At 45.1% G+C, this 12889-nt stretch overlaps 1 protein-coding gene across 1 annotated transcript in view; it reads left to right on the top strand.

Annotated features, from left to right (window-relative positions):
* Window positions 1-436: 436 nt before the first annotated feature.
* Window positions 437-12889, top strand: part of LOC109896791 (laminin subunit beta-1) — a 29424-nt gene continuing 16971 nt past the window's right edge. Inside the window, exons 1-9 of the mRNA XM_031831951.1 lie at window positions 437-624; window positions 1332-1504; window positions 4520-4658; window positions 10297-10370; window positions 10878-11066; window positions 11222-11285; window positions 11831-12033; window positions 12279-12399; window positions 12657-12845. Of these exons, the coding sequence (XP_031687811.1) occupies window positions 594-624; window positions 1332-1504; window positions 4520-4658; window positions 10297-10370; window positions 10878-11066; window positions 11222-11285; window positions 11831-12033; window positions 12279-12399; window positions 12657-12845 (1183 nt within the window). The 5' untranslated portion in view covers window positions 437-593. The remainder of the gene's footprint in view (window positions 625-1331; window positions 1505-4519; window positions 4659-10296; window positions 10371-10877; window positions 11067-11221; window positions 11286-11830; window positions 12034-12278; window positions 12400-12656; window positions 12846-12889) is intronic.

The raw sequence follows: 12889 nt of genomic DNA, 5'->3' as shown, positions 1-12889 counted from the left end.
GGATCTGAGGACCTATGCTAAATATTTTCAGTCTCCTGAGGGGGAATAGGTTTTGTCGTGCCCTCTTCACGACTGTCTTGGTGTGCTTGGACCATGCTAATTTGTTGGTGATGTGGACACCAAGGAACTTGAAACTCTCAATCTGCTCCACTACAGCCCTGTGGATGAGAATGCGAGGGTGCTTGGTACTCCTTTTCCTGTCGTCTACAATGATCTCCTTTGTATATGTTCTTATGATCTCAGTAGCCCAAGCACACTAACCACAACTTTGATTTGACACATCTAGATCAGTCTATTAACTTTACAAGTAATTTACTTATATGATGTAATTAAAGAAATTCCTGGCTGAATGTGGTGCGCCAAGTGGGCGCGCTTATCTTCGTTAGCACGCTGCGCTGCATAGCCTGCCAGGAGGGTTGAGACTCGGGAGCGCGTGGGATACACAGTTTGGGGCTCGCTACGAACTCCTAGAACAGAGTTACAGAGGCCACTCGTTCACACACACACACACAGAGAGACACTCACGTACACAACTGCTTCAGGACTTGCTGACAACAACCCAAGGGATAATTATCAATGTTTCATGCTCGAAAATGCTGATATTGCACATCGCATCACTTTTGAGTAAGTATTGTTTTTACATGGAATTGTATCGTTTTATAGTGAATTTCCTACTGCGCAGGTAGCTAGCTAAAGTATTTTCTATTACTTTGTGGAGTTGCCTAAAGCCAAGTATTGTCTTAAGAGGAAAGGTAAAACGTGAAGAGATCCAATAGAGGAGTTTAATTCCAGTGTTCCTTTTCACTCTCACTTATCCAGGACCATGGGGACATTTAATGAGGAACATCTGTAAGCCATTATTTAAACATCTAAAATGTGTTCAACAGTTTATACATATCAGATGTCTCAGTCCACAGTGCACGTTTAAAGATGTTTTCTGCACATTATTTGCAACTAGCTTTCGTTTACAGTCAATAACTGTCGATGTTGTTCTCGAACATAGCAGCCTGTTTTCATAAACAGTCACCCCACAGGGATCGATAGGAAAGCGAATCCGTGTGATTTCAATTCAATTAACCGAAGAGAGGCCATTGTGAACATTGTGACCATTATGTTTTTATACCCAGTGATGAAATAGACTAAAGGGAAACTGTGATAGCAATGCAGAGACACGTCTCTTACGTCTAAAATAGAAACATTTGTACCGATTTTTAACTGTGGGATAGTTGAGTTCTATAGCATAATAGTTGCATGGGGAGTTATACTTCAGACATGTTTTGCTCGTCCGTGCGGCATCATCAGCTACTCTCACCGCTGTTTCTGTCGCTCAGCCCTCGGGTGGCGCTCCTTTGCCCAGCTCCCGGAGTTTGGGGATGTGTGCACTGAGGGGAGCTGCTACCCCGCCACCGGGGACCTTCTGATCGGCCGTGCGCACAAGCTCACGGCCTCCTCCACCTGCGGCATTGAGAAGCCTGAGCGCTTTTGCATCGTTGGTCACTTGGAGGTAAGACACCTCACACCTGGGGCACAGATACTATCGGTGCACTACACCTAGACAGGGCCGGCAGTGGGCATAAGCAGCCGCTAGGAGCCGACATAAACGTTTGCTCTCAACTGAGTTTGAAATGTAGAATACATAAGGTGCAATTTCGAAATTCGGTTGTGCATCAGCAGTTTTCCTTATTGACTTAAGACATTTCATTTTTACATTTTTTATTCATTTGTAAAAATGTACAAAACCATAATTCCACGTTGAAATGATTGGGTACTGTGTGTAGGCCAGTGACACACATTCTAAATGTAATCCAAATTAAATAAAAACGTTATATTTTCATCACGGTTCTGCCCCAAATCATGGGCGAATTACTGACCATGGATGAAGGGTCGTGCCCAAGGGCCCTGAACTCACGGATATCATATTAACATGACAAAATGTGTAGAATTTCTAGAAATTAGCTTAAAAACTGCTAAAATGTTTTTTAAAAAGTAAGTCCCAGGGGTTCGGATAGGGGAATTACACCTCCTGTAGGTAATGGGATACAATATGACCATTACATTTGCAGCTAATAGGGCTGGGCCACATATGATCGATACACTCACTGGTCCTCTGTAGTTCAGTTGGTAGAGCATGGCACTTGCAACGCAAAGATGGTGGGTGTGATTCCCTGGATGGGACCACCCATAAGTAAAACATGTGCACGCATGACTGTAAGTCGCTTTGGATGAAAGCGTCTGCTAAATGATAATTATTACTATATTACACCTGTCCAGCAGGTGTATGATTTAACACTTCATTGTGTTTCCAAAAATGGTGTTGTAACGTAATGGTGTAGTGCAGTACAGTGTCATATTTGAGTGGACGAAAGAGACTCTATGGTATTGTGCTGCGTGGGAGTCTTGGCATTTCCCTCCACAATAAGCATTGTGTGCCACACAATCACCGCCCTGTGTGTGTGTAACGGTTTTCTTTAGGTGAAGTAGAGGCGGACCAAAATGCAGCATGGTTGTTATTCATTGTACTTTAATAAAGAAACTGTACACGAATAAACTAACAAAACAACAAACGTGCGAAAACCTAAAACAGTCCTATCTGGTGCAAAACACAGAGACAGGAACAATCACCCACAAAACCCAACACCAAACAGGCTACCTAAATATGGTTCCCAATCAGAGACAATGACTAACACCTGCCTCTGATTGAGAACCATATCAGGCCAAACATAGAACTAGACAAACTAGACATGTAACATAGAATGCCCACTCAGATCACACCCTGACCAACCAAAACATAGAAACATACAAAGCAAACTATGGTCAGGGTGTGACAGTGTGCTTATCATGGGGGGTGAGGAGGGGAGAGTGCATGATCGGGGTTATTCCGTTATTCCAGAATCCCCTCGGGGGTGAACGCCTACAGAATGTGTCCATGTGAAGGCGGTGTTATCTACCCAAGGGCTGTGGGACGATTAACGAAACATTGAAACATTCTAGGATGAGTCATCGTAATGAGGAGGAGAACGGGGGATGAGGAGAAGAGCCCGAGGGTCTAGTGCAAAGACATCTGGGAGCAGACTTTGCCTAACGGGGGAGTGGAAGCTGGACCACTTAGCAGTTACAAGTGGTCACATTTCAACACAGTTATAACTTGGGAGTGCAGATAGATTGGAAAGCAACTGCTTGGATGAAATTAGAAGGTTGTGAAAGTCACACTGTGAGGTTGTGAAATCCTCACTCCCACACTTGTTAGGAAGATACAGTGCAGAGAGTAGGGTGTGTGTGTGTGTGTGTGTGTGTGTGTGTGTGTGTGTGTGTAGGCCAAACCATCTGGAGAGCAGACAAACCTTCTGCTGCTAAGGGGGGCAGTGAACCTAGAGAGTAGAATAAACTATTATCTACGCTACAGGATATACACACTCAGACACAGACACACCCATGCGCACACACACACACACACACACACACACACACACACACACACACACACACACACAGTCTTGTACAACTAACCTTGTGGGAATACACAATTCAACATCCTATTTTCTCTAAACCATACTCTTACCCTAACCTTTTTTAAATGTAACCTTTATTTAACTAGGCAAGTCAGTTCAGAACAAATTCTTATTTACAATGACGGCCTAACCCAGGCGACGCTGGGCCAATTGTGTGCCGCCCTATGGGACTCCCAATCACAGCCGGTTGTGATACAGCCTGGAATCTAACCAGGGTCTGTAGTGACACCTCTAGCACTGAGATGCAGTGCCTTAGACCGCTGCGCCACTCGGGAGCCCAAAACCTTAACCCTAACCTTAACCCTAAACTTAAGCCAAAAATCTAACCTTAACCCTAAACCTAGCTCCTAACCCTAAAATTAACCCTAGCTCCTAACCCTAACCCTTAATGTAATTCTAACCCTTACACTAATTCTATCCTTAACCCTAAACCCCCTAGGAATAGCATTTGACCTCATGGAGTTAGTCATACACACACACATTCAGGGTGCTGGACCCGGCGTTTGAGATTGAAGACCCTTACAGTCCCAGGATACAGAGTAAGTAACTACAGTACAACACCAGGCCAGAGGTGGTATATCTCATTAGCTACATATGATCCAGTTAGTACTGCAACAAATCATTTTCTAAGTGTAATAACCGAAAGTATAAATAAATAAAGTCTGAGCAGTGGCGGTAGTCAAGGCAACACTGCAGGGCAGGGGTTAGAGGTCAGGTTATCCTGGCACATCTTATAGAATTTCACATGTAGAAGCTACACACACACACACACACACACACACACACACACACACACACACACACACACACACACACACACACACACACACACACACACACACACACACACACACACACACACACACAAACTTTAGGGCCCCATTCCTACCCATACTCACCCATACTGTGTGTGTGTAATGACAGACTGAGTGGTAGCTCTATAATTAGGTGAATGAGCACGTTTTTCACAGTACTGAGACACTCTCTCTCTCCTCCCTCGCTCTCTGTAGGAGGAGAAGAAGTGTTTTGTGTGTGACTCCAGGGAGAAGTATGATGAGAGGATGAACCACACCACCAGCCACAGCATCGAAAACTTGGTCACCACCTTCGCCCCCAACCGCCTCAAGACCTGGTGGCAGTCTGAGAATGGTGAGAATATGTGTGTGTGGGTGGGTGTTTGTGCGCATGTTTTTGGTTTCACTAGTAAAATAAGGAATATTCAGGCAAGTTGGGACATTTCGCCGGTCCCCACAAGGAAAAAAGGCTATTTTAGTCTTAAGGTTTAGGGTTAGTGTTACAATTATGGTTACAGAATGGACATCACATGTTGAATGAGGGCGGAACGAGGAAGAGCTCGGTTTGTTGTTTTGAAAGTCTCTGAAAAAGAATTCTATTGAAAAAGTTTGGTTACTAGCTACCTTTTGAATATGGATCCCGCGACGCCTTTAGCCTCGGTTGCTGGTACCACTATATCTGTCCAGGGATCCTGCCAACCAAAAGTTTGAAGAGCTGCTTGGCGTAACAAGGTTTCCAGCCCTTTTGGCTGGAACTGTGGATGTCCCGTGATTGTGGCTGTCTAAATCCCTGCTGTTTGTTGCTGTTTAAATCTGCCCTGTGACCTGCCCTGTCTGGAACTGCGTGTAGTACCAGCGTTAGCCTACATTGCTACCATGACGTCCAAAGCCAAAGGTGGAAGTAATGGAGAGGACAGTGTTTCTCTATCACAGGTCAATGATCTTTTAAATGAACAAAAATGATTTTACAAGCAGTTGTTACAACAACAGGAAAATAGCTTCATGAGCTTTGTCCAGACACTGATGGACTCAACTAACGAAAGAATGGACGATCTGACGGGGGGAGGTTCAGAACTGTAAGAACAGTTTGCAGTTCTCCCAGGGAGATGTGTATGTCCTGAAAGAGACTTGCAGCAAGATGACAACAAACTGTAAGTCCTCTCGAGATGACATCAGCATGAATCCTTGTTAGCAATGACTGGGAAAACAGATCCAGGGGGACAATCATCGTTGTGGAAGGCATACCAGAGTCTTCACATGAGAACTGGGCCGAGTCTGAGGAGAAAGTATGGAAAATGATCAGTGAAAAGCTGCCGATGGATCATACGAAGATTGAGGTGGAGAGCGCCCACAAGTCTGGAAAACATGTAACCAGCCCAGGTGACAGACCCAGGCCGATAGTGGTCAAGCTCCTGAGGTTTGAGGACAAGTTGGCTGTTCTGGAGAGAGCCAAGAACACGAGAGGAACCAACATCTTTCTCAAAGAGCACTTCTCTGAAGCTGTGCGCCAGAGGCGGGAAAAGAGCTGATCCCAGCTATGAAAGCTGACAGTGCGCAGGGGAACATTGCTTACATCTGCTACAACAGGCTCATTGTCCTCCCTCCCTCCCAAAAGCTTGGGAGAAATGAGCAAGCCAAGCCTCAGGGGTAGTAGCTTCAGCCCAACATCACACACACATATATACAGTGTATATGTTTTTTCTCAGATAAGCTATCAAGGAAATGGCTAAGAATAGACAATATTAATATACACTGAGTTTACAAAACATTTGGTTGCACCACGTTTTGCCCTCAGAACAGCTTTAATTCGTTGGGGCATGGACTCTACAAGGTGGTGAATGCGTTCCACAGGGATGCTGGCCCATTTTGACTCCAATGCTTCAAAAAGTTGTGTCAAGTTGGCTGGATGTCCTTTTGGTGGGGGACCATTCTTGACACACGGGAAACTGTCGAGCTTGAAAACCCCAGCAGCGCTGCAGTTCTTGACACATTCAAACCGGTGCGCCTGGCACCTACTATCATACCTCCTTCAAAGGCACTTAAATATTTTGTCTTGCCCATTCACCCTCTGAATGGCACACATACACAATCCGTGTCGCAATTGTCTCAAGGTGTGATGGGTGTGGAGACTTAGAGAGCAGAAGGTAAACGGGAAAAATGTTTTACTGTCCTCCGTAACAGGAACAGGTACAAAATAGGGTGAAGCGCAAAACAGAGGCACAAACAACAACAACAACCCACTGTTACAAACACTGGACAGCGAAAACCCAAAATCAACAATACACCACTAACGTACAATAACAACAAGCCCGCACAAACACCAGCAGGCTAAACGAACTTAACTAACACCCATCCCAAAACCCCAACAAGGAACAGGTGAAAACAATTAGAAAAACAAAACAAACGAAAAGGAAAAAGGGATCGGTGGCATCTAATAAACCGGCGACGACGAGCGTCGAGGGCCACCCGAACAGGAAGGGGAGCCACCTTCGGTAATATTCATGACACAAGGCTTTAACCTGTCTCCTACCCTTCATCTACACTGATTAAAGTGGTGGCAGTGTAGCCTAGTGGTTAGAGTGTTGGACTAGTAATCGGAAGGTTGCAAGTTCAAATCCCAGAGCTGACAAGGTATAAATCTGTCGTTCTGCCCCTGAACAGGCAGTTAACCCACTGTTCCTAGGCCGTCATTGAAAATAAGAATTTGTTCTTAACTGACTTGCCTAGTTAAATATAGGTTAAATAAATAAATAAAAAACATCAATAAGGGATCATAGCTTTCACCTGGATTCACTCAGTAACTTGCTAACATTGGATAACATTCATATACTGGCCATCTCTGAAACTCACTTAGCTAATTCTGATGATGTAGCAATGTATGCATTTACGGAAAATACGTGAATGCCAATGGGGGAGGTGTAGCTGTATACTTTATGTTCAGAGCCAGTTCAACGTTAGCTTAGGTGCTTGACTGCCGTTGTGAGGTCAGAACCCTCGGATCAACCCTACTCCTCGGCCAGAGCGTCCAGTATGTTCTCTGAACACTCCGAGAGCGAAACGCTCTGAACTTCCGAATGGACAATCTGACAACACTCTGAATTTACGAACGCCCAGAGCGCACTCTGTGCTTTGGCGCTCCAGATTGAATTTACAAACACACCCTATATTGCAACCCCTATTTTCTCTCTCTCTCTATATATATATATATATCTTTAACCAAAGACGAAAGGGAGTGTGTGTGTCCACAGGCGTGGAAGGAAGTTAAAGTAATTCCACTGCCTAAAAATAGGAAAGGCACCTTTGCTGGTTCTAACAGCCGCCCAATCAGCTTGCTGCCTGTTCTTAGTAAACTGATGGAGCGGGTTGTGTTTGACCAAATACAATGCTATTTTTCAGCATGCATATAGAGAAGGGCACTCAACTTGTACAGCCCTGACCCTGATGACGGATGATTGGTTCAAATAAATTGATAATAAGATGATAGTTGGAACTGTGTTGTTAGATGTCAGTGCAGTCTTTGATGTTATTGATCATAAAAAGTTATTGAAAAAACACCACCTGCCTTCACATGGTTGGAGAGTTATTTATCCAATAGAACCCAGAGTGTGTTCTTCGATAGAATCTTCTCTAACATCAGATATGTACAGTGCAGTGTCCCTCAGGGCAGTTGCCTTGGGCCTTTACTATTCTCTATTTTAACAAAGGATTTGCCACAGGTCTTACACAAAGCTAGAATGACTAAGTATACGGATGATCCCACACTTTACATGTCAGCACCCAAAGCCAGTGAGCTCACTGAAATTCTAAATAAGGAGTTACAGTCAGTACCAGAATGGGTGATTAACAATAAATGGGTCTTAAATACATCTCAAACTAAAGGTATTGTATTTGGTTCAAAACATTCTCTAAGACCTAAACCTCAACTGGAGTTGTACATAAAGTTTGTGGCTGTAGAGGCAAGTCGAGGAAGCTAAAATCCTAGGTATAACATTGGATGGTAATTTATCATGGTCAAGTCATATTGACAAAGTTTCTGTGAAGACGAGGAGGAGTATATCTGTTATAAAATGATGTTCGGCAATTTATTGTCACAAATCAACTGTACTAGTTGTTCAGGCTCTGGTCGTGTCCCAAAGAAAGACCTAACAAAGCTGCAGCTGGCTCAAAACAAAGCAGAACACTGCACACACAGAACTAACATCAACAACATGCATGGCAGTCTTTCCTGGTTCAGGGTTGACGAGAGATTGACTACTTCGCTTCAATTTTTTTTTATTCCAGATTGTCGGCATAAACAAACCCCCATACATACCCCACAAGACATGCCACCACGGGTCTCTTCACAGTCTCCAAGTCCAAAACAAATTGACGGCAAACGCACAGTTTTATACAGAGCCATGATCGCATGAAACTCCCTTCCGTCTCCAATTACTCAGGCAAACAGCAAAATGATCTTTCAAAAGTGGATTAAACAACAACTCATGGAACTGCAGGTACTGTGAGGGGACAAACACACAACCACATAGACACACTCTAATGCTCACATACTTTTTTAGTTGTGTTGTTTCTATTATTTCTTTGTTGTATTGTTTGTATATCGTTGTATTTTACATTTGTGTTACTGTCCTTGTCTATCAGTGTATCAGTGTTTTGTTACTTGTCATGTTTTTTGTGGACCCCAGGAAGAGTAACTGCTGCTTCTGCAAAAGCTAATAGGAATCCAAATAAACAAATAGGGTTAGGGTTAGGTTTAGGGTTAGGTTTAGGGTTAGGTTTAGGGTTAGGGTTAGGTTTAGGGTTAGGTTAAGGGTTAGGTTTAGGGTTATGGAAAATAGGATTTTGAATGGAATCAATTGTTCGGTCCCCACAAGGATAGTAATACAAACATGTGTGTACGTGTGTGTGTCATGGTGAGGTCCAGCTGTGAGAGAATGGTCAGTGTGTTCTAAATGTGATCTCATGGGAACAGGGGGGCGGTGAGTAGAGCAGATCACAGAGTAACACAGCTCAGCTAATCAGAGCAGGCTTCAGGGCAGAGGATTTACAGGTATGCTCACGTGAACAGGTGTTAGAAACAGCTGTAAATCAACACTGCCGACACCACATGACCGCATTGTTCCCTGTAATACAATCATGCACACACACTCCCTCGCACACATACTTGCAACTGGGCAACATAATAAGAGGTATTCTTGTCTGAGAGCATGGGAACCGGACTGTCTTTCCCACACATACATACATACATGCACGCACGCACGCACGCACACACACACACACACACACACACACACACACACACACACACACACACACACACACACACACACACACACACACACACACACACACACACACACACACACACACACACACACACACACACACACATACAGTCGTAACACTAACACAGACTCACATAGCCCATGCACGCACAAACACACACAGACACAGTGGGTTTGTTTATTCATTGCTGAGTCTTCTGACAGATGGGGAGGATAAAGTGTCCATTGTAGTTAAGTCATGGAAGGAGCCACAGCCAGATGACCAGATGATCTGGGAATAACAGGAAGGACAAAACATGGAAAAACAGGGGTTCCTTATCCCAGTGCATTAGTCCCTATGAGATCCCACTACGCACATGTTACCACGGCAACGGATCAATTCGTCACATGGGTGTGGCAGAAAGACCAATTGACATGGTCAAATTGACACGGCCAATCAGCTCATCTCCTGTGTGTGTGTGTGTGTGTGTGTGTGTGTGTGTGTGTGTGTGTGTGTGTGTGTGTGTGTGTGTGTGTGTGTGTGTGTGGGTGGGTGGGTGGGTGGGTGGGTGTGTGGGTGTGTGGGTGTGTGTGTTAGCAGAGATTTTGGCAGACTCACTAGTGAGTTTTTATGGGTGTGTAACTCCTAACTCCTTGACTTAAGGGATATGTCTGTCATGGGATGTCTTTCTCAGTGTGTGTGTGTTGTGTGTTTGTTTCCCTGTGCTGCAGGGGTGGAGAATGTGACCATTCAACTGAACCTGGAAGCTGAGTTCCACTTCACACATCTCATCATGACTTTTAAGGTGGCCACACGCACGCACACACACACACACACACACACACACACACACACACACACACACACACACACACAGACACACACACACACACACACACACACACACACACACACACACACACACACACACACACACACACACACACACACACACACACACACACACACACACACACACAGCTGTGTTTAAGGTATGTGGAAAATCACCCTAGTCTCTTGAGATGGATGGGAGAGAGGGCCCTTGTAAAACACTATACTCAGTACTGCTGGCATCAGTGTATTGAGTCTATCCAGCTTCCTTTAGAGCCCTCCATGTATCTCTGTTTCCTTCTCTGGTCTGGACTCTCCTCTCTCATTCATTCTTGTTCTCATTTGCTCTTTTTCTTTCTTTCTGTGTTATAAGATTAGGACCCAGAGTTATCCCTGGTCGGGTCACGTGGTCAAGAAGCTAGTCCTTTATATTTGTTGTATTTCTGTGTTTACAAATTAGAATGATCTCTTTGATTGATAGACGTTCCGTCCAGCTACCATGGTGATCGAGCGTTCCATGGATTTTGGGGAGAAGTGGCAGGTGTACCGTTACTATAGCTATAACTGTGAGTCCGCCTTCCCTGGGATATCCGTGGGACCCATGGTCAAAGTGGACGACATCATCTGTGACTCTCGCTACTCTGACATAGAGCCATCCGCAGAGGGAGAGGTGTGCATCTGTGTGGCCTTTGAGCTTTTGCAAGGGGTGGGGGTAGAAGCTGTGGCTCCAGAATGATTCAGAGTTAGTCTCTCATTGACTTATAACCCAGTAAATGTTTATTTTTACAATCCTTCTCTTCATCCCTCACTCCCCCTCTCTATCAGGTGATATTCAGGGTGCTGGACCCGGCGTTTGAGATTGAAGACCCTTACAGTCCCAGGATACAGAGTAAGTAACTACAGTACAACACCAGGCCAGAGGTGGTATATCTCATTAGCTACATATGATCCAGTTAGTACTGCAACAAATCATTTTCTAAGTGTAATAACCGAAAGTATAAATAAATAAAGTCTGAGCAGTGGCGGTAGTCAAGGCAACACTGCAGGGCAGGGGTTAGAGGTCAGGTTATCCTGGCACATCTTATAGAATTTCACATGTAGAAGCTACACACACACACACACACACACACACACACACACACACACACACACACACACACACACACACACACAGAGGGCCCCTCATGTTAAGTATGTAGTGAATGTGTGTGTAGGGTGTAGGGAGCCTTCAGAAGGAGGATCCCACATCTTTAGGGTCAGAGGTCATAGAGATGAGCTTGGAGAAGATCCAGAACCTAATATAAAGACACAGTGACCTACAGAAACATTCCTATAACGTACCACTGTTGTTTTAGATGGGCCGTTACATTAGGACGGGTAAGTGTGCCTTTATCCTGATTGTGTGTGTGTATGTGTCTCCATATGTGTGTGTAGACATGCTGAAGATCACTAACCTGCGTGTCCAGTTCACTAAGCTCCACACACTGGGTGACAACCTGCTGGACTCCAGAGACGAGGTCACAGAGAAATACTACTATGCCCTCTTCGACATGGTCGTCCGCGGCAACTGCTTCTGCTACGGACATGCCTCCAAATGCGCCCCTGTTGATGGGATACACGTAGGCACAGAGGGCATGGTGAGTGAAGCACACACGCAGACACACACTCTCACACACGAAACAACATACACACACACACGACATGCACACATTCCCCTAATAGGTTGTGTGACCGTTAAGAGGGAGATGACTCGAGTAGATGCTTTTTCTATTGTCTTTGGGACTAGCACCTCTAACACGAGTGTTTCTCTCTCTCTCTCGCGCGCGCTCTTTCTGTGCGTGTGCGTGTGTGTGTGAATGCGTGCCTGCCTGTGTGTATCCAGGTCCATGGTCACTGTATGTGTAACCACAACACAGAGGGTCTGAACTGTGAGCACTGTAAGGACTTCTACAACGACCTGCCCTGGAGGCCTGCAGAGGGACGCAACACCAATGCCTGCAAGAGTGAGACACTCACACACAAGCACACACACACACACACACACACAAACACACACTGATCACACTGTGCCAGATATATACAGAGTCTGGATCATTCTGTTCCAGATATGTCAAATATATTCAACAGGGGTAATCTCCCTAATTCCATCCTGTTGGTAGTGTCTTTTGAAGTGCAAAATATTCTCTCTATTTCTCTCTCTCTCTCTCTCTGCCCCCCTCACCCTTCACCATCTCCCTCTGTCTCTCTCTCCTGCTCCTAGTGTGCGAGTGTAACCACCACTCCAGGTCATGTCACTTTGACATGGCTGTGTATCTGTCTACGGGGAACGTGAGTGGAGGAGTGTGTGATGAGTGTGAACACAACACCATGGGGCGTCAGTGTGAGCAGTGCAGACCCTTCTACTACCAGCACCCCGAAAGACACCTGAGAGACCCCAACATCTGTGAACGTACGTCACCGTCTCTCTGTGACCTATGACAAGGGCCAAGAGTT

This window comes from Oncorhynchus kisutch, linkage group LG9, assembly GCF_002021735.2.
Source record: "Oncorhynchus kisutch isolate 150728-3 linkage group LG9, Okis_V2, whole genome shotgun sequence".
NCBI lineage: Eukaryota > Metazoa > Chordata > Actinopteri > Salmoniformes > Salmonidae > Oncorhynchus > Oncorhynchus kisutch.
This window is presented reverse-complemented; position numbering and strand designations above follow the sequence as displayed.